We start from the raw sequence: 20,765 nt of genomic DNA, 5'->3' as shown, positions 1-20,765 counted from the left end.
GTTGCCCTGACACTCCCAGGAGTCAGCGTGTGGAGGGAGACAACAGTGGGTGTTGTCACAGTTCTGTGCAGTGTTTAGGAAGGATTGCACTAGAAACCTGAATTCAGGTTCCATAGCCAAAGTGGCCAAAGAGAGAACAGGCAGATACTTGGGATATACCTCAACCACAGGAGCTCAGTGCAGACATAGCTAAGGGTGCAACCTGTGCTACGGTGACCACTGTCTTTCAGGCAGCATGCTCTCACATCTGCCCTGGGGCCACCTCCCAAAGCTAGCGCCAGATGCCCTTGGCACCTGCGGCAGTGGAACACCCCTGAGGATACCCGTCAACCATCTGTAGCTCAGGAGAGAAACTGAAGACACAAATAAACACACAGGCACGCTGCAATCATGGGTTAGACGCCTGTTGTTAAAATGCCAATACTACTGCAAGCAATCCTTAGTCAGGGTAATCCAGACCCAACTTTCAGGAACACTTTTCACAAAAGCACAGGAGCAAATTTTACATCTGTATGGAATCACAAGACCCCTGACAGTCACAGCCATCCTGAGCATCACAATACTTGCCTGCTATGAAGCTAGAGTAATCAAATAGTACAAGGCTAATGCACAGCACACACACAAGCCAAGGAAACATTAGGGAGCCAGAAATGCACACACACAGTCAAAGATCAACTCACTTTGACAAAGATGCCAAAACACATCATGGAGAAAGAACAGCCATTTCAGCAATGGTGCCGGGAGAACTAGACCCACGAAAAGGCAGTTAATATAAATAACTACAATAGGCCCAGATATTAGCCAGCAAGAACTTCAGTTTTACAACGTGGCATCCTACAGGTTCCACCCAAGATAAGTCCGGGTAGCCCTCAGACATGATGGCCAGCAGATCAAGAACGCTAGTAGTGCACATTAGGTGCTATTCTGTACAGTGTAGCAAAAGCTTTAAGACTGCAGGGACAACAGTAGGCGGCGCATGTGCTGAGCTGGGAGCAAACTCATGAAGTTCAGTGCACTGCACTGGTCCCACACGGAAAATAATACTGATTTTGGCATCAGACAGGTCAAAATAGGTCCGTGTGGCCCTCAGACCTAATGACTAACATGTCCCAGAAAGATCAGCACCACTAACACCCTAGCTATATAGGACACCTGGTGTCTCCCTAATCCTGGGACCTGCTCCAACCAGAAGTGGGAGAAAGGTTGTACAGACAATAGTGCAGCCTCAGCACAGGATCACAGGAGGTGGAGAGTGGTGAGCCAGGAGCTGGGGCTGTGGAGACCATGGTGGAAATCTAACATAAGAACCCAGACCTGGAGCTTGCTGGAGGGAGTGGCACAAGTGACTGCAAACAAAAAGCTGTGTACCAACCACAACATAATAAAATACAATTGTAGACCTGTGGGCAACACAACTTTAGAAACCTGCCCCAAGGAGAATATGCTAACCAGAAGTACAAGACCAAGAGCAAAAGAAGAGACAGGGGCACAATGAATATTACTGAAGACTCCCCTGCAAAGTAGCAAAAGCCTTTGCCAACCTCAGTATTCACTGAGGAAGCTATCAAGAAAATGGGGGACACAGAATTCAAAACACTTGTTATAAAGCTTCTTATCAACAACAAGAAGCACATAATACAGAAGTTCAAGAAATTTAAGGAATATGTATGTCACACAGGAAATGAATCACATGAAAGTTGATATGTTAGAAATGAATACAGTAGAATAAATTAAAGGTACAGTGGAGAGTCTCAATAATAGAATGAAGCAAGCAGAAGAAAGAATCTCAGAATTGGAAGGTATTTCCTGTCACCAGGGGGAAGCAAAAAGCTGGAAGCAAAACTGAGTCAAACTAAAAAAGTATTCAAGATTTGAAAGACACTATTAAAAAGGCCAAATATAAGAGTTATGGGAGTCCCAGAAGGTGCAGAAAGAGAAACTGGGTTTAAAAGTATATTTAATGAAATAATAATGGAAAGTTTCCCTAATCTGGAGAAATAATTGGGAAAACACATCCAGGAAGGGCACAGAACTCCCAACAGGATTAACCAAAAGCGATCTTCACCGTGACACATGATCATCAAGCTCTCTTCAACTGAACATAAAGAAAAAAATCCTTAAATGTGCATGTGAAAAAAATCAATTAACATATAGAGGAATGGCAATCAGACTCATAGGAGACCTCTCACAGGAAACTCTACAGCCAAGAAGAGAATGCAGCAACATATTCCAGATTCTAAAAGCAAAAATATTGTTTGCCCAGGATAACATACCCAACAAAGTTTTCCTTTGTCTTTGAAAATGAAATAAAATTCTTCCACAGTAAAGAAAAGTTTAAAAAAATGCCTCTTCCAGACCTGCCCTACAAATGATACTTAAAGATGTTCTCTTGGCAGAGAAAAGGTAAAGCAACTACCAAAACCAAAGGCAAATGTGAAGAACATCCCAGTAAAATAACAACAGAAGACTAAATCAATGAACAACCATTGCTAAAAAGACAGGACCAAATTACTATCTGTTCACATTAACCCTAAATGTAAATGGCTTAAACTCATCAATCAAACATCATATATTAGTAGACTGGATTAAAATAGCAAAACCCATTTATTTATTGCCTCCAGTAGACATATTTTACCAGCAAAGATCAGCGGAAACCATATTTCACAGGTTTTGATTTTTTTTTAGTTTCATCTCTTCAAAACTCTCATTAAATTCTTCACTGACTCACAGATCATAGAGTAGCATCATTTTCTTCAAGAAGGTTCCTGGTTTTCTTTTTCATTTCTTCAATGATACATTAGTCGTGCAGTAGTATGTTATTCATGGCGTAAATTTTTTTTTTACCTTTTGTTAATTTTGTATTGTGGTTTTTCATTTAAGGGGATGTATAGTAACTGTGTAAAGGAGACTATCATATCCAGATGTGAGGCTACAATACTGTATGCATCTCTACTTCCAGATCAAAGATGGACTCCCAATGAAACTGTTAACTATATCTTAACAATAGCATGCTCCCCAAGGAACTGATGAACTTATCTGGACAATATGATGCTGGACTTTATGCCTGGTAGATGCTTCCAATAAACGAATCTCAGCTGAATTTGAACTGTGGTAATGCAACAGGGTGGAGGAATGTACCATGGGCGGTGGGACTGGGGGGTTTGGGGAGGGGTGGGGGGAATCCCACTGCCTATTAAACTGTCACATAATGCAATGTAACCAATTATATATATAAACACAATAGCATGCTGGACTCTCTGCCATTGTCCATACCTGCAATGATAGATTCATGACTGTTTACGAAGAACTATACTATAATAATATTATAGGGGAACTTGGGGTGACGGGTCTCGAGGAGGGTGTAAGGGAAATCCCAGGGCCTATTGAACTGTATCATAAAATGATGATAGTAATAAAAAAGAGAAAAGATTCATGGAAATACAGAAACAATTTAAGAAAACATCTTTGTAAATCCTGGCAGTCAACAGGGGCCCTCTGCTCCAGGTGCTGGCTACAAGCGATGGCCTTTCTCTGGACCGTTAATTGGCTAACGCTAATGAAAATAAACGGAGGGAAGACAAGGTGTTGGCAAGGGCATTTGACATCCATGATCGCAGCAAATGTTTCTAGCAGCACAAGGTAATGCATGGGGCTCAAAGGGACCTGCTGCCACCCTGCCTGCCTGTGGGACAAGATGCGGGTGTGCAAATCAGGGCCCCAGTTGGATCTATTCACCCTGCAGCTGAGCTATGGTCAGCCCTGTTCCAGAATACTCTCCAGGTGTAACTCCTGAGCTGACGGGGTCCCCCACCCTGACCCCTGGCCCCAGAGCCTGGAGTGGCCATGAGTCCTCACCTGTCCTTTTGATTGTATAAAATCCAACAGCTGCTCCGTCTCTCCACAGAATCTTCGCTCGCTCCTTCGCAGAGTGAGGCAGGAAAAACATGGCATCATCCAGCTTGCGTTCCAATCCTCCAAAAATGACAACATTGAGAACAAAGAGTACGAGCCTCTCCCCGAGTGCCTGAACCTTTGAAGGAAAGAGAGAGAGAGAATAACCACCAGGCAAGATGGGGCATCAAAATCAGACACCATCAGCCCTGCCTTTGGAATCAACCCCTCAAAGGAGCCAGGTGTGGGCTGCTGCGGCACTGGATTGTCAAAATGTCAATCACAGTATCTCACAAACACACCACTGCGGCCTCCGGGAACGGAGGGCAAGACCAGAGGAGGTCCCCCAGGGCCACCAGCAGGGCACAGGGCTCAACATGCTCACCATTCTCCACCTGCTCATGAAACAGGAAGTGAGCACAGAGGGACACAGGCAACCCAAGGTGGCAAAGTCAATGCCTGTGGCCCCAAATGAACCCAGTCTGCCACCTCTAGATTGCCACGCTGGGTTCCAGAATTCCAGGCCCCTGGGTGGAGGAGGGGGAAAATTTTGGGAGCTCCGCTGCAATGCCAGGTCAAGTGAACGCCAACAGCTCAGGACAGATCTCCACCGGGGTTGGAGATCACCGTTCTAAGGCTGCCGACGGAAGTGTCACGTTGCAGCTGTCATCACAAGTCTGGAGACCATGTGATCAAGGCTCTTCCCACTCAGGAAGATTCAGCCCTTATCTTCCCTACTCACAGCAGCTTCACAGCAGCTGCTAGAAGGTGAACATGAACACAAGCGGTCGGCTGTTTACCCACCGACAGTGTCCTGGTACCGCCTCTCACCCTGACAGCACCGCGTGCATGGCGCCGTCCCACCCACCAGCACCGGGTCAGCCACACCACTGACTACACTGTGACTTCCACCCACAGGCTTCCTGCTGATTCTCTCCACCTGCAGGGAGTCGCTGATTCAGAGGTGAAGCACCTGAAGCAGACACAGGGAGAGTGATTACACGAACTGACGTTCCCGCCTCCATCCAGAGGACTGCAGACAGCTGAGCAAGGGAGCAGGGTAGCCAGGGGCAGGCTGGACACAACTGTCCCAGGCTGGACAACTGCTCCAGCACCTGCTCTGGGGAGCCCCTCCGTGCCTCCAAACGTTAGCACTGAGACTTGTGCTCAGGGAGTGTTTCACACAAATGTGAACGCTTGGCTGTATATGTGATATTTAACTCTGAAGCTATGGCTGGCATCCTCCATGGGTATGGGGTCTCAGCCTGGCCTGCTGGGAGAACCTCAGCTCCTTTAGCTGATCCAGAGAGAAGCTGCCCCAAGGAATGTCTAAAGGGCTTATGTATCTCTAAGCTCTGATGCTAAAAGTAAGGCAGCCACCACACCTAGCAAGCGGCACCGAGTGTTCAGTGCTGATAAACTTGTGAACTGGCCCACGATACAAAACACTTAACCTTTATCTGCAGCCAAAGCTTAGACAAGGAAGAGATTTGTGGGGGAAAAAACATCCCTACTTGGCTCTTTGAAGCCACCACATCTTATATCTCAGACAGCGGCAGCCAAATCGAGTTCAGGCTGTGAGAATCACCAGCAAGTTGCAGAACTGCATCGGTGCGATGTGGGAAGCTTTATTTTTCAACTTACGAAACCAGGAAGTTCAGAGAGAAGCCAGAAGGGGGAAGCAGAGTGACCGGAGAGGAGGGGAATATCCATCAGAAACCGACGGCAAAAGCAGAAAATACGCTTCATTTGTCCAATTCTATTACCGAGTGGAAAATCATGACACATGTGATTCTGACTTAGAAATGTTTTGGAAAACAAAACTAAGATCCGGGTCTAATCCCTCATCAGGACCACTAATGATGCTAACAGAGAGAACATCGGCAAACTTCTCGGGGTAATTTGTGAAGAGGAGCTGGCAGAGAAACAAAACGCAATTAAAAGACAGAGAGAGAAATGTCAAGACCCAGAGTGGTACAAAAAGGGGAAGATCCCCACTGGGAAGATACAGCTTCACCACTGGGCTCATCAAGCGGAATTACCAACCAAGTTTCTTCCCATTCAAGGCATGGGCCACAGGAAGAGGACAAACTTCATCCAAACTTAGAAAAGATGAGAAATGAAGTAAACAACCACTCCTGTTCTAAAAAGCACTAGGAACAAGTTAGATGCTCCCCAGGTCTCAGAACAGCCACCTGACGAGACAGCTGGGGGAGCCACACACCCGGGGCACTCGGGGGCCTTGGCAGAATCCCAAGTCCTCATTAGGTACTGGAGGAAAAAAATCTCTTCCGGAATTAGCATCTATCCAGTCCATTAAAATCAGCACCCCCGTGACCAAAATGGGGGAAATATGTAAATCACATATTTGCATCTAGAATACATGAAAAACTGGTATTTCAAGAGAGAAAAAAAAATTAAACTAGCAAGTTTAACAAGTGGGTCAAAGTGACCACTGCGTGCTGCAGGCAGGGTAAGCCGCTGCCTGCGATGCCAGCACCCATACAGGTGCAGTTTGGACCTCAGCTGCTCCACTTTCAACCTAACTCCCTGCTAATACACCTGTGACAGCAGAAGATGGGGACACAGGATGGCGTCTCTGGCACCTGGATCCAACCCTGGCCACATGGGCCATTTGGGGAGTGAACCAGCTGATGGAAGATCTGCCTCTGTAATTCTGCCTTTCAAATAAATAAATATATCCTTTACAGAAATTATTTTGGTGCTCACTTCGGCAGCACATATACTAAAATTGGAACGAGAAATGATTTTTTAAAAAATCAAAAGTGGGTCTAAGATCTTAATAAACGGCTTTTCAAAGAGGATAGACAAATGGTCGAATAACACCCAAAAAAAGCCTCTCCTTTAGCCACCAGGGAGCTGCAGCTCAGAACCTGGCAGCCATCACTTCACACCTGCCCGGATGGATCACTGAAGGAAGACACTACAAGTGCCGGGGACGGTCGAGACTTCAGACTCTGCTGGAGAACGCGTGAAACGGCGCAGCTGCTGCAGAAGGCAGTTGGCACTGGCTGAAAACGTTCAATAGAGTGAGCATACGACCAGCAGTTCCACTTGTAGGTGTGCATCCAAGAAAAGTGGAAATGTATGTTCCCCTGAAAACTCACACACACACACACACACACACACACACACACAATTATTCCTAACAGTCAGAATGTGGGAAAAATTCAAATGTCCCTCAACTGCCAAATGGGCACACAGCAGTGCACCCTCAAGGCGTTCTGTCTGACTGCATTACCCCACGGCTGAACCCCGAGAATGGGCTGCTAAATGTGAGAGACCAGGCCCCAGGCGCCAGCCCACCTGGACGACACGTCCCCAATAGTCAGGCGCCAGAGCCAGAACACAGCTACACGGCAGGGAAAGGCAGGAAACAAGAGGTGACTGCTGATGCATACAGAGCTTCTTTTCAGAAGGAGAATGTTCTGGAATCAACAGTGGTCAACACACAATGTACTGAAAATTGTCCAATGGTACTTTTAAAACAGTGAAATTTAAGGGTGTTGCCGCGGCATGGTAGGCTAAGCCTCTGTTTGTGGTGCTAGCATTCCATACAGCTGCCGGTTCAAATCCTAAATACACTATTTCTGATCCAGCTACGTGCTTACAGCCTGGAAAAGTCGAGGATGACTCAAATCCTTAGGCCCTTCACCCACATGGAACACGTACAGGAATCTCCCCTGCTCCTGGCTTCAGATCGGCTTAGCTCCAGCCTTCACAACTATTTGGAGAGTGAACCAGCAGATGAAAGCTCTCACTCTGTCCATCCTTCTTTCTGCTTTTCCAATAAAATAAATCTTTAAAAGAAAGACTAGGGCCCGGCAGTGTGGCCTAGCAGCTAAAGTCCTCGCCTTGAACGAGCCAGGATCCCATATGGGCACCGGTTCCAATCCCGGGAGCTCCACTTCCCATCCAGCTCCCTGCCTGTGGCCTGGGAAAGCAGTCAAGGACGGCCCAAAGCCTTGGGACTCTGCACCTGCATGGGAGACCCTGAAGAGCTCCTGGCTCCTGGCTTCAGATCGGCACAGCACCGGCCGTTGCGGCTCACTTGGGGAGTGAGTCAATGGATGGAAGAGCATCCTCTCTGTATATCTGACTTTGCAATAAAAATAAAATAAATCTTTAAAAAAATAAAAGAGTGAAATTTATGGTGTCGCATCTTGATTAAGCTGAACTCTAAACTGTTCAACAGGAGAAGAAAACCACAGACAGGGTTATTTGGCTTCTCCGCCAAACTGACCTGAAGCAACAGTGACCTTCCCGTCAGTGTGTGCAGGATCCCGCAGACACCGCGGAGCAGCCACAGCCACAGTCAGAGCGTCCTCCCGGGGCTGCAGGGGACCACTGGGAGAGCGGTGCACACCCTCCCAACTCTCGTTCAGGTACCACCTTCCTCCTTAGCCAAAGTTCTGCCCGGACTCCGAGGGCCTGGGGTGTACCTGCTGGGGTGACTGCTGCCACCCTCACCCATGTACCAGATTTTTCAACATGTAGAACATGGTAAAGATTATGAAATGGGAGGGTCGCCGTCCCAAGCCTGAGACAGTGCACAGAGGCGTCGGCCTTGGCCCTGGCCTGTGGTCGGTACGTCGTCAGGCAGGAGAGGCCACTGGGGGGGCGTGAAGCAGACTGGCCCCGGAGAGCCACTGTCACTCACTCCTCGCTGGCTGAAATGAGGGGTTGACTTCTGTGTCCTGAAAGAAGCTGTAGGTCCTCAAAAGAAAGGTTCAAGTTCCAGTTGCTAAGCTTCCAATCCAGCTCCCTGTTAATGTGCCTGGGAAAGCAGTCACGGATGACGCAGGTTCCTGGGTCCCTGCAGGCACACCGAGGACCCAGACGGAGCTCCTGGCTGTGGCCTGGCCCTGTGGGGAACGGGCGCTGAAGCCGCTCCCCAGAACAAGAAAGGCCCTCACAGGATGGCGGCTGGCCCAGGGCCAGGAGGCGGGGTTGGTCTCGCCAGCAGGTAAACAGGAAGTCCCGGGGATAGGCTGATGCCCACGCTGCAATTATGTCATTGCTACTGGCCTATCAGGTAGCGCCAAGTGGACCCACAGGGAGAAGTGATTGGTGGAGAGCGGTACAAAAGCAGCCAGTAAAAGCTAAGGGGGGGGGGGACGACGAGGAAAAAGAACAACAACAGACAGAACGGGAAGAACGCGGCAGCAGAGAGGGGAAGAGGGGCTAAGATCTTCGGGTGGAAAAACTAAGGCGTATGGGGAGGAAAAGCGGCAGAGAGGGGTACAAAAACAGTACGGAGAGAAGTACGGGGACAAGAACAGAGAAATGCAGTAGAAAGTACAGGGACAACAACGGAGAAGAGCAGCGGAGAGAGGGAAGATAAGGAGAGGGGGATAAATGGAAAGTGGTATAAACGCAGCCGCTTTTGGCAATGAGGGGTCCGGGTGCGGTTCTGGCTTTTCCCAGACCCTCAAGAGTGTCGCTGCTGGGCGGCGGCATGACCCAGCCCCAACCGTTGTGGCTATTTGGGGGAGTGAGCCACTAGATGTAAGATCTCTTTCTGTCTCCCCCTGCTATTCAAATAAAGAAAATAAATCTCGGAAAAAAAAAAAAAAAACGAGAGCAGACTCAGTGACTCCTTCACTTGGCATTTCAGTCCCAGAACTGTGGCACAGCGGGCACCTGCTGTTGGCGACCCCTCGGCCGGCCTAGGACACGCATCCACAGCAGGCTCACTGAGTGCCCTGGGGAACAGCGGTGAGCGCAGTGAGGCGTCATTTAAGACCACATCGCCTCACCTCCAGGAGACCTTCTCTGGCTGGATCAGAGGTTCGCAGGACATCTTCCGTGCACCACCAGGAGTCCTTCACGTAGATGGCCACAACTGCAGGGGAAGCAGAGCCCATGGTCAGGTGCACGCAGCATGCCAGCTCCCACAGCAGCAGCAGCCCTGCAAGGGCCAGGCAGCAGCTGCAGGGCTGAGAGCACTGGCAAGGACGATGAGCCGCCACGCGCTCCTGTGGAGGACATCCCAAGTGGCTACAGTCACCAAATTACCCCCGTGTTGTTGACCAAGCCAGATGCACTCCAGCAGTGACAACTGCAACGGGCAGAATTAGTGTTTCATGTTGCAAACATTTATCAGAGCCCAATTCACATGTCACAACTCAACACTCCCCAAAGCCAGCACTATCTGACCTTGGTGAGGGTTGTGGAACGGACCCACCTGAGGCCTGCGTGAGGAGCAGCACCTTAGCTGGTGCGGGAGACCACCCCTGGATTTCTGCCTGCTCAGCCTACGTGGCAGGTCATAGGCATAAGGCACATCATGCCCCAGGGGAACCCCCTGACAGTGGCTTCGGCTACCCGAAACCTCAACCTAACCTAATCACTGGCTGTATAGGCAAGTGTGGTGGGCTGCACCCAGGTCTCTCTTCTGTCATTGGAGAGCTGTGCTAGCACTTCCTTGATCAGCAACTTCAAGAAGTCAAATGCAGCCCATAGCCTACCTGCCAGCCACACATGGTGAATGTGACCTGAGCATACCTTCCAGCCTGTGTGCTGCATGTGACCTGTGACTGGATTGGAGGATCCAGAGAGACAGACATGCCTTCTAGCCAATTACAGTGTCATTGCTGGGTGGGAGGACTGTCAGGAAAAGCCCTCTGCCTCCCCCTTTCCTAGTCTATATGAGCTTGTGCTTGTATTACAATAAACAGACATGCTTGATCAGACTGCCTCCAGTGGTTCCTGCTGACGAAGCCCACCATGGCTTCACCCTCTCGGTGATTTCGGGGACCTGCTGGCATGATCGTCTTCCCTTCTCACTCAGAACCTGTCACTAATCCCGCTCCTAGGAGGACACCATGGGAATGTGAAGGCCATGTGTACCTGAGGTGGGGTCCAGCCCAGGGACACTGGGCTCCAAGCTCACTGCTCTGAGAGGCTCAACTCGGAATCTGTGTTAGGCATGGGTTGAGCCATGCAGGGTGTCTGGGTCTAGGGGCAGTGCTGCAGTGTGGCAGGTAAAGCTGCCGACTCGGTTGCCTGCATCCCAAGTGGACACCAGTCAGTGCCCCAGCTGTTCTACTATGAGTCCAGCTCCCTGCTAATGGCCTGGGGAAAGCAGCAGAAACAGGCCCAAGTGTTTGTGCTTCTACCACTCATGCGGAAGGCCTAGATGGAATTCCTGGCCCCTGGCTGGCACAGTTCTGGCCGTTACAGCCACCTGGTAAGTAAACTGCCAGGTGGAAGATTTCTCTTGATTTGTCTCTCCCTCTCTGTAACTCTTTCAAATTAAATAAAATCTTCTAAAAATGTTCTAGGTCTAGATGCACTCACACAGAAGTGAGGGACCTCAGTCTTTCTCCCGTCTGTCTTCACCATCCCCCAGCCCGGAGTCCAGGATGACCCCTGGACTGCTGGCTTTGCCTGGGACCCATTGCTTGAGGCATTCTCAATTTGGCCATGGTTCCTGCCAGCCTCGCCAGGTTCCGGATTCCTCTGGTGCTGCCCGTCCGGCCTTCTGGGTGGCTGGCAAGCACAGGGGGGTGGAATGTGAGGCTGGCTTTAGGCAGGAGCTCAGCACCCACTGATCCTGCAGTCCCCACATGCCCTCCAATTCTCCTGGCCAATCCCTTTCCCTGCAGTGCCAGCCTCCTGTGTCCACAGCTGCCTCCCGGCAGCTCCTCACTGGCTTCCCAGGCTCCCCACCAGTGCAGCCCTACTGGCAAAGCCTCCCATGGCTGTTCCTTGCTTGGGATTTACATTTTGAACACCAAAGTGATTCTGTTTTCTGATATTTTCTATATTCTTTTTTATCATCATTCTTCTCCGTGCTTCTGTTTTTTTTTTTCAATTAATTGGTTTGAAAGGAAGAGAGAGAGAGATCTCCCAGCTGCTGGTTTACTCCCCAAGTGCCCACAGTCGCTATGGCTGGGCCATGCCAAAGCCGTGAGTTAGAATTCAAAGCACGTCTCCCACAGAGTGGGAGGGACCCGAGTGCCTCAGTCCTCGCTGCCTCCCAGAGCGCACTGTAGCAGGAAGCTGCCGAACGCCTGCCCGACACCAGCTTCTCAGGCCACGGGAACCCAAGCCTGAAGGCCGTGGACGGCCGAGCATGAGAGCATACATCTTCCTATTCCAATCTTTCTAGGTAAAGACACAGAGTGCAATATTAACCCAGAGTACAAAACCAAAGTCATTTGAACATCTGACACGAGGCCCAAGATCTTAAAACGAGTCTTGTGGGCCACCTAGGGTAGACAGGCAGAGCCCCATCCCCTATTCCTCTCTGCTCTCGGCGCAGTTACTTGACATCCGTACAGACCAGGCTGCAAGAGCCTGAAGCAGGTCTAACCCTTCCCTCTGCAGTGAGACTCCGGAGAGCTACGGCGTCCAGCCACCATGTCAGCCGGCCATCAGTGGGGAGTGCTATCCTTTCTGACAAGGACTCCGAAGTGGACGCAGCAGGCGGGAGACCGCGTCAATCACACGCCTGCCACCTGCCTTCACTTACTCAACCGAACTCATTCCCAAAATGCCACCTCTGCTGCAGGGAGTGTTTTTCCTTTGCCTAACAAGGTGAGCCAACAAAATAAGCTCAACTTCGGAGTCCAGTGTGTTCCTATGGTAGATGTTCAACTGCTAGCACAGCTTCAAACAGAAAAAAACATACACTTTTGCTGTTGATGTCATACCTTGCAAGTTTCTCAGTGCACTGCAGAGCAGTAATTAGCCACACACGTTATCACCAAATAGATTGAAATGGGTGTTTCTTTTGCTTCTCAAAATTTATCATAAATTGCTAAGCACACATAATAATGAATGTGACATCCAATTAAATGTAACCATCAGAAATTATTCTTGAGGCTCAAAACCCATCGGTGGGCTCAAGACACTCGTCCAGGCCCCACATCGGGATGGGGGTTGGGGAGGCAATGGGGGACGCTGTCCCCAGCCCAGTCGGGGTAATTGACAGGCCCCAGGCCACTGACAGGTATGGCAAAGTCAGCCCGGGAGCCAGCTAGCTCTGAGGGTTATAAGGTAGAAAGCATGACATCCATGCTTTGATAAAGGAAATCTACCCTCCCTGCCTATGTCCTCAGGCCCCAGCTCCCTGGGCCTAGGACGATAATGGACACCCATGGGGGGCTACACTGTGGTGACATTTGTCAGCAGGGCACTGCCACGAGCCAATCTCACTGGGCCATGCGGGGGCTATGCCAAGGTGATATCTATCATGAGGGCAATGCCACGAGCCAGTCTCACTGGACCAATTTAGTTTCTCTCTCTCTCCCTGAGTGACAAGTGTCAAGGACCACCAAAGGATGTTGACAATAAATTTCATTCTGTGACACTCCAAGATTTCCCAAGCTCTCCAGGGACTGGCTCCGTCCCAGATGCAGCCTGCTTTGCTGAATTGGCCCAGTTTCCGATTGGAACAGCTTGAGCCCAGCCCCCCAGACTTGAGGACTGTGCCTTGGGCCTGGCCCCTGGGGCCTGCAGGCTGGGAGAAAGCCAAGCTGCTCCCATCCAGGGCCAGGTGTGACAGGTGCCAGAAGCCAGTGTCAGGAGGCCCCAGAGGAGAGAGCAGCTCTGCAGAGGGGCTGAGGCACGTCCCCAGGGAACCCCCAATGCTCAGGACAGCTGGGTCAGGCAGAGATGACGGCTTAGCAGAGCTGACCCGTGAGCAGAGGCCAGACAAGGACCGGGGCAGCTCAGCAAAGCTGCAGCTGCGTTTGGTCTCTTGATTCCCTGTCAGAGCAGAATAGGATGACGAGTATGTCAAACAGCCACACATGCCCGGGGCGAGAACCAACTGCGACTACAGAACCAGGCAGGCTCTGACTCCTGGCTCCTCCGGGTACCAGCACTGTAGCCTGAGCCCTTCGCCCCACCTGTTTCAATTTGCTAACCTGTCCAACGGGGACCACAGCATCCCAGGTGAGAGGACAGAATTCACCTCAAAAGGTGTTGCTAACTTTCCAGTGCTTTCCCGAATATTCCAGAAACAGTGCTTTAAGACTGCTAGGAAGGCTGGCAGCCTTTGATATTTCCACCCTTGGGGAGGTAAGGGAAAGCCTCTATTGTCCCCTCCTCTCTCTGCAAACTGGCCTTCTGCCCAGTTTTCTCCTGCACCTCTGTCTTTCACAGCTTGATGCCAGCTGGCCCATCAGTGGACATGGGCTACTCCCTCATTTCCTGGTGCTGTCCCTCTCCCTGTGGGGAGCATGGGCTGACCACAGCCTCCCTGGCTCACACCTCCACTCACGGTATGCACACAGGGCCAGCCACGCACACTCACCCACTTAGCACCTCCCCAGGAGGCTGCTCAGACTGGTACCTCGCCTAAGGATGCTTCAGGATGACAAGCCCCGCCCACTCCACTCAATTTTTCAAAACTCAGTTGAAAACAAAACACTTGGGAGAAGGTAGTATGCTTTTTCCCATGGCACAGATCCAGGGCTGTCCATTGTCACCTGTCACCATAGATGGATGTGCTATGACAACCAGCAACACTACCCTAGGAAGGGTGCTGAGGCCATCCAAACTCAGTGAGGAGCAGCACGGAGCAGACTCAGCCATGCCCACCAGAGCACAGTGGCTTGTGGGACTGCCTGAAGTCAGTGCCAGCACAGGGAGCAGCAGGAAGCCCAGGTGGCCCCCAGGACTCCAGAGGTCACAATCACCTACACAAGCCACATAGTGAGGAGCTGCAGTGTGCAAAGCCCATATCACACTCACTCAAGAACCATAGGGAAACTTCCAGCTAGGAGGAAGAGACAGGCTCTGGGACAGGACGCAGCAGGAGGTCGGCTCCCACAGCAGAGTGCCTGTCCAGGGATCAGGAAGGGCCCAAGTGGGGAAAGAACAACTCCAGGTGGAGGAGGCAACAGAGGCAGGGGCACAACGTGCAACCTGCAGAAGCCGAAGGTGGGGCACAGGAGCACGCTCAGGGGCGTGCTGAGGGCCTCGCTGTGCGGCCAGCAGGCACCCAGGATGACCGGAGCGGGAGATGGACGGGGATGCCTACTGCTGCAGGCTCACCACGTGTCACACACCTGGGCAGGCGCAGTATCTCACTGCCTGCTTACCGCAGCCAGTCCCAGCTTCGGGGAAGCCCCCACTCCCCGTGTCAGGAGCAGCAGCACTGGAACTGGACGAGAATCCAGGTGGCTTTCAGGGACTGCAAAGCCACTGCTCAGTGCCGCCGGCCAGAGGGACCAGAGGGCCAGCAAGGCGTGACAGAGGGAGGAGGGACCAGGCCCACAGGAGCGAGACGCAGCGAGACACCTGGCATTTGGGCTCTACGAGTGCAGTGTGCACCAGGCAGTGTGCCTGGTACTGGAGCTCCAAGACAGATGACGACCCAACCAGCATCATGATGGCCACCTGGCCATGCCCACAACAAGCTCTCAGCACATGGGCAGAAAGCAGGAAGCTGCTCCAAGGCTGCCTCGGAGGGCCAGCACAGAGGCAAGGGCAGCCCAGGGCCAGATGGTTGGTGGTCAGCTGGGGCACTGGGCTCCAACAGGGGAGAAGCTACAGGTCAGGTCAGGATATCAGACTTCATAAAGTTCATGATCAGAATGGGCAGGGGGAGGAGGGCAGCACTGTGGCACAGTAGGTTAAGCTGTTGTCTGCAATTTGCCTGCATGCCATAACAGCACCGGTTCAAGTCCCAGCTTTCTGCTTCTGATCCAGCTCCCTGCTGATGTGCCTGGAAAAGCAGCAGACGGTGGCCTGAGTACGTGGGTCCTGCCGCCCACGTGTGAGAGTCAGATGGAGCTCCAGGCTTCTGGTTTCTGGGAAGTGAACCAGCAGACTGAAGATTATTTCCCCTCTCTCTGCCTCTATCACTGCATTTAAGGTAATTTTTTTTTTTTTTGAGAGAGAGAGAGGGAGGGAGGACAGCTGGTTATGCCCAGAGGAATCAGTGCTTCTCTAAAGTAGCTGTTTGTTACTACATTGAAATCCACGAGACAAGCTATTTAAGAAGGGAAAAGAGGTTTGGTTTGGCTCATGATTATGGAGGTCACATCTGAGTCGGAGATGGCCTGTCAGCTTGGGTCTAGTAAGGAAAGTGGCTGCCACGGTGAGGTGTGTGCAAAGCAGGGACAGGGAAGCCAGGCTTGGTAAGCCGGGAAAGAGAGAGGGAGAGTTCGGCTAAGGTTAACTCGGCTTTCGTTACCAACTGGTTTGGTTTTTTTTTAAGATTTATTTTTATTGTAAAGGCAGATCAGATTTATGGAGAGAAAGAGAAACAAAAAAGATCTCCTATCTGCTGGCTCACTCCCCAAATGGCATCAACGGCCAGAGCTGAGCTGACCCAAAGCCAGGAGCCAGGAGCTTCTTCCGAGACTTCCTCTCCTTTCCCAGGCCACAAGCAGGGAGCTGGAAGGAAGTGGAGCAGCAGGGACATGAATCGGCACCCACATGGGATCCTGGCACATGCAAGGCAAAGATTTAGCAACTAGGCTACCACGCTGGGTCCCACTGTTCATAATTTAAAGGGAGGTAAAAATACACTTGTTGACATAGCAACTATCCCATCAAATTCCCCAGGCCAGCATTTTCACACAAATGTCTTCCTCATGGTTAACGCTCGTCCAGACACCCGTGGGCCCGGGCTCCACTCTGCCGTGGAAAGGACATGTCTGGTTTGAGCACACCTGCAGCGGTGCCCACACATCCAGGCCTCTCCAGGCTGCAGCCCTGCTGTTCACCTGACCTAGAGTTCAACTCGTAAGAGATGGGGCAAGCACAAGGGCCAAGTCCACCCAGAGTGGGGCAATGGGACTGCCCACACCAGCCGTACATCCCCTTGGCCCAGACAAGGGTGCCATCCTTGACACTGGGAATATTTTCTTGCACCATCTATAAATTTTCAGATATGGCCTGGCCACAGGTAAAAATGATGGGTGAGGTGTTGCTTCTCCTGTGTTTAAATGTAACTCACAGCAATTGCTACAAAGTAACAGGCAACCCAGAAGGCAATCCACTTCCAGGTCTAACATGTGTTCCTAAAACCCACAGGTGGCACTGCCAACTGCTTTTCCACCTGCACCCGCCATGGCTCAAGCAAAACAAACTTCTCCATTCCTTGCAGGGTCACCATTCAAGCCAAGGGACAACAGACCCTGGCCTAGCATCCTTAGCCACACAGGCACTCTAGCTGCCCAGAGAACCAAACAATTCCAGTAGAGGCTGAGGGACACGCATTGGGCACAGTGGCTAACTCCATGTGGGACACCCACAGTCCCTACTGGAGTGGCTGGTTTGAGAGCCAGCTCTGTTTCTGACTCCAGTTTCCTGCGAACACACACCATGGGAGGCAGCAGGTGAGGGCCTCTGCCGCCCCAGTGGGGGATCTGAACTGAATGCAATGCATGGGGCAGAGGGTGCCCTGATGCTCTCTTGGTAAAAATGGTTAGAATAGCAGGTAGCCTTCTCCATGGGACCACGGAGGGCACGGTCCATGCTACAGAGTGCCTGCTGCCAGGTGTCCCTGCAGTGGGTTCGGGGACCCTCACTCCCCTGTGTCTATAGGGTCCAGCCTCCCAAGCCAGCACAGCTGCCCGTGCAGACCACACATGGAAACTCCAGTAAGCTTGTCTTCTGCTCCCACCATGTAAGACCTATGAAGACACTGCAGAAATGCCACTGGAGAACAGAACTGAAGGATCAGCTTGTTCTGTGAAAAAGCTTCTATAAGAAAAATGCACGCCTATGACAAGTGTTCACAATATTTATGGAAAATGAGTTTTATGGAAAACTGCATGGATTTTTTTTAAAATCTGCACAAAAAAAGCTTCTCTTTCAACTGTGTTTCTGCAGTCTTTCTGTGGACACAGGGGGCTGTGGTAGCTGCCACGTGGCAGAGCCGAGACAGCCACGAACCTGAAGAGCTGAGAACCTACCTAGCACATTGCACTGGAAACAGCAGGGTTGGGGGGCAGGGAGGGTAACAATGAGGGAACAGGCGCAGAATGACATGCGCCACCTCCAGCCCCTCCCCACTTCCCGGCCATGCCTCCTAACCCTGCCTACTGCCACCCTCTGGATTCCTGAACACATCCCTCCTCCTCACCCCTCCTTTCCAACGGTGGGCAGGGCATTCTGCTGAGGACTCAAGGCCCAACCCCTCCAGCCCGCATGGCATCGGGATACCCCACCCTACCCCGCATCCTTGGCTGCAGTGCTCTCTCTAAACTCCCCTCCAACCCAGGTCTAGTGCAGACAGTGGCAGGGAGGAGGAAAATGGAGAAAGATCTGAGAAAAGCTTGGGAACATCCAGAAAGGGGCTGTTGGGACTCGCACCCAGGCTCAGCCCAGTGGCCACTGCTTCAGAACGGGACGGGACTGCTACTGTAGGGCAGAGGAATAGCTGACCCTGCGAGCCAGGAGCTTGGCACACCAGGACACGGGGCCACAACCAGGGTGGGCCCCAGGGTCCCGGGCAGCACCCAAGCATCCTGGTTCAGGAAGCTGTTGGAGCACCAGTGTAGAGGGTTCCTCCACAGCACACAGTGGCAATCTGCTGTTTTCATGCAACTCTGGAACCTTCTTAGTCTTGCCCACTCACGATCTGACCTCTAGGTCTTATGTGGGAAAATCAAGGCAAACATGTTGCCAGAAAGAGAGCTGAAAAAAATAGAGCCTGCGCAGACAACTATAAAGTATGCTGATGAGGGCAACAGAGAGATTGAACAGAAACTTACCCGTGAGCCCAGAGCCTGACCAGGGCTGCCAGTGTGAGTTGCAGCTGCTCCACTGCCGATGCAGCACCCTGCTCAGCCTGGGAAGCAGCGGATGGTCCAACAGCCTGGGCTCCAGCACCCACGAGGGAGACCCAGAGGCCCTGGCCCAGCCCCAGACCCAGCCACTGCAGCCATTTGGGGACTGAGCTAGCAGGCAGAAGATCTCTCTTCCCTCTCTCCTTCTATGAAATAAATAAATTAGATCTTTAAACAAAAAAAAAAAGCTACTGGATTTACATACCGTGTGACTTCATCAAGCCTAGAACACAGCCGCTGGCCTCACGCCCTCTCCTGACAGAGTGTTTCAGGCTAGTGTCGGGTGAGCGATCAGACCCAAGTACCCTACCTTCTGCAGCCACACCTCCCTCAGTTTCTCAATGCTCAAAATCTCCTGGAGATGAAATACAAATGTTTGCTAAATAATGGGCTGGGTGGGTTTGTAACAGTGTAATAATTGCATAAATAAATTCACCACATTTGCAGTTACTTGGATCACAAATAAAACCCCACCCCCTTCACAACTTAAATGACTCCACAGCTTAGGAAGAGCTAGCTGGATAGAAGTGTAAGGAGTTACTCGAACATACCACCCTGGACCCGGCGCCATTTCCTGTTCCTCACAGCTCACAAAATTCGCACCTGTCCAGCCGTCCAACAATCAGGCACTTCACCTGAGAACCCCACCCCCAGTCTCCCAGCCCCTTCCCCAGCTCCGCCCACTTACCAATCATTCTTAGGCAATCACCTGTGACAGTCTCGGGCACCAATCCCCTGGGGCCTGCCCTCCCAATCCCCAAACCTTGCAGGCTCACCTGAGTGACAAACAGGCCCCCAGGTGCAGCTCTGTCTCTCTCTTCTCGTTCCGGCCTGCCACCCCTTCCTCCCCTTGGCCCTCGCCTCCCTACCACCCCGTCCCTTTCCTGCCCCGCTGGAATAAACCTCCTAATGTACCTCGTTGCATCTGGTGTTTTCAGCTCATGGTAAAGAACCAGGCTGCGGGAATTAACTGCGTGTAATAATATCATAATAATATTGTAGTAACCAGAACTCTAACCTTTTTCAAATAACTGCCAAGAAGAAACTACTCTTCAAATAAGATCAAATACCCTCAGACCCAAGTCAGATGCAACAGGGAAGCCCAGCTGGACATTTTCGTGACGATGGATTAGGCTCTGGTTCCTCAAATGGGACCCCAAAGGCACAAGTAACAAAAGATACATCAACTGGAAATCATAAAAATTAGAAACTTTTGTTGTAGAGCCAACTCACAGAATAAGAGAAAATGTTTTACAAGTCATGTATCTCATTCCGGACTTGTACCTGCGGCTTCCATCATCGGCTGCCCCTGTGGGTGGGCACCAGCCGTGTGCCCAAACAGGGCTGCAGCCCCAGAGAACTGAGCTCTCAGCACTGTCCTCGGTCTCACAGCAGCACAGCCCTCTCTGCTGTACCTGCTGTGCCCACTCGCGCCCACAGGAGCACCTGTTTCCTATCTAGCTTGCCTCTCGGCAGCGGCTGCTTTCCTACTGATTGCGTGGCATTTCGCCAAGCGTAAGGGAGGACTTCCTTCCATACAGGGCAGCTCAGAGGCAGACAAGATCGCCCTGTGTTGCTTGGGAAGTCCCCAGGCAGAGTGTGAGGACTCAAGGATGTGACGCAGCAACCAGAGTGTGGCCGGAAGTCACTCCGCAGCCCTGGCTTCCCTGAGACAACGGGCACAAGTGGAGGCATGTGGGCCAGGACGCGTGCAAGCCCACAGAGCCCAGTCATCTCCTGCTCCCAGGAAGGAAGCAGAGGGTGGTCCTGCACTGGGCGGCGGGTCAGTCCCTATTTTGCAAATAGCAAAACATATTCAGAGAGCCTTGGCTGGTCTCCACTCAGGCAGGGCCAGGGATCCAAATCTGTTGGAGCTGACACCAAGAGGCCATGGCTGCAAGGCTACCCTGAAGCCCAGGACAGGCATGTCTGATTGAATTCAGGAGAACAAGGCAAGGCAGGACTTTTTGAGGACAGCTGTGATCCTGGGAAGCCTTGCAAACACTTGAGGACAATTAGTCATTAGCCAGCAAGGGGACTAACAGCCCAGGGGGGAGAGGAGCTGGAGGCACAGGATACCTGGGGAGATCAGGG

General features: G+C 51.5%; 1 protein-coding gene across 2 annotated transcripts in view; it reads right to left on the bottom strand.

The window, feature by feature from the left end:
- Positions 1-20,765, bottom strand: part of FAM169B (Protein) — a 54,251-nt gene that overhangs the window by 15,154 nt on the left and 18,332 nt on the right. For both annotated transcript variants that reach the window (XM_058665377.1, XM_012929208.2), the window contains exons 4-5: positions 9,672-9,757; positions 3,856-4,030 (exon numbers count right to left, since the gene is read on the bottom strand). In XM_058665377.1, coding sequence (XP_058521360.1) covers positions 3,856-4,030; positions 9,672-9,757 — 261 coding nt within the window. The remainder of the gene's footprint in view (positions 1-3,855; positions 4,031-9,671; positions 9,758-20,765) is intronic.

Source organism: Ochotona princeps, chromosome 6, assembly GCF_030435755.1.
Source record: "Ochotona princeps isolate mOchPri1 chromosome 6, mOchPri1.hap1, whole genome shotgun sequence".
Classification (NCBI taxonomy): Eukaryota; Metazoa; Chordata; class Mammalia; order Lagomorpha; family Ochotonidae; genus Ochotona; species Ochotona princeps.
This window is presented reverse-complemented; position numbering and strand designations above follow the sequence as displayed.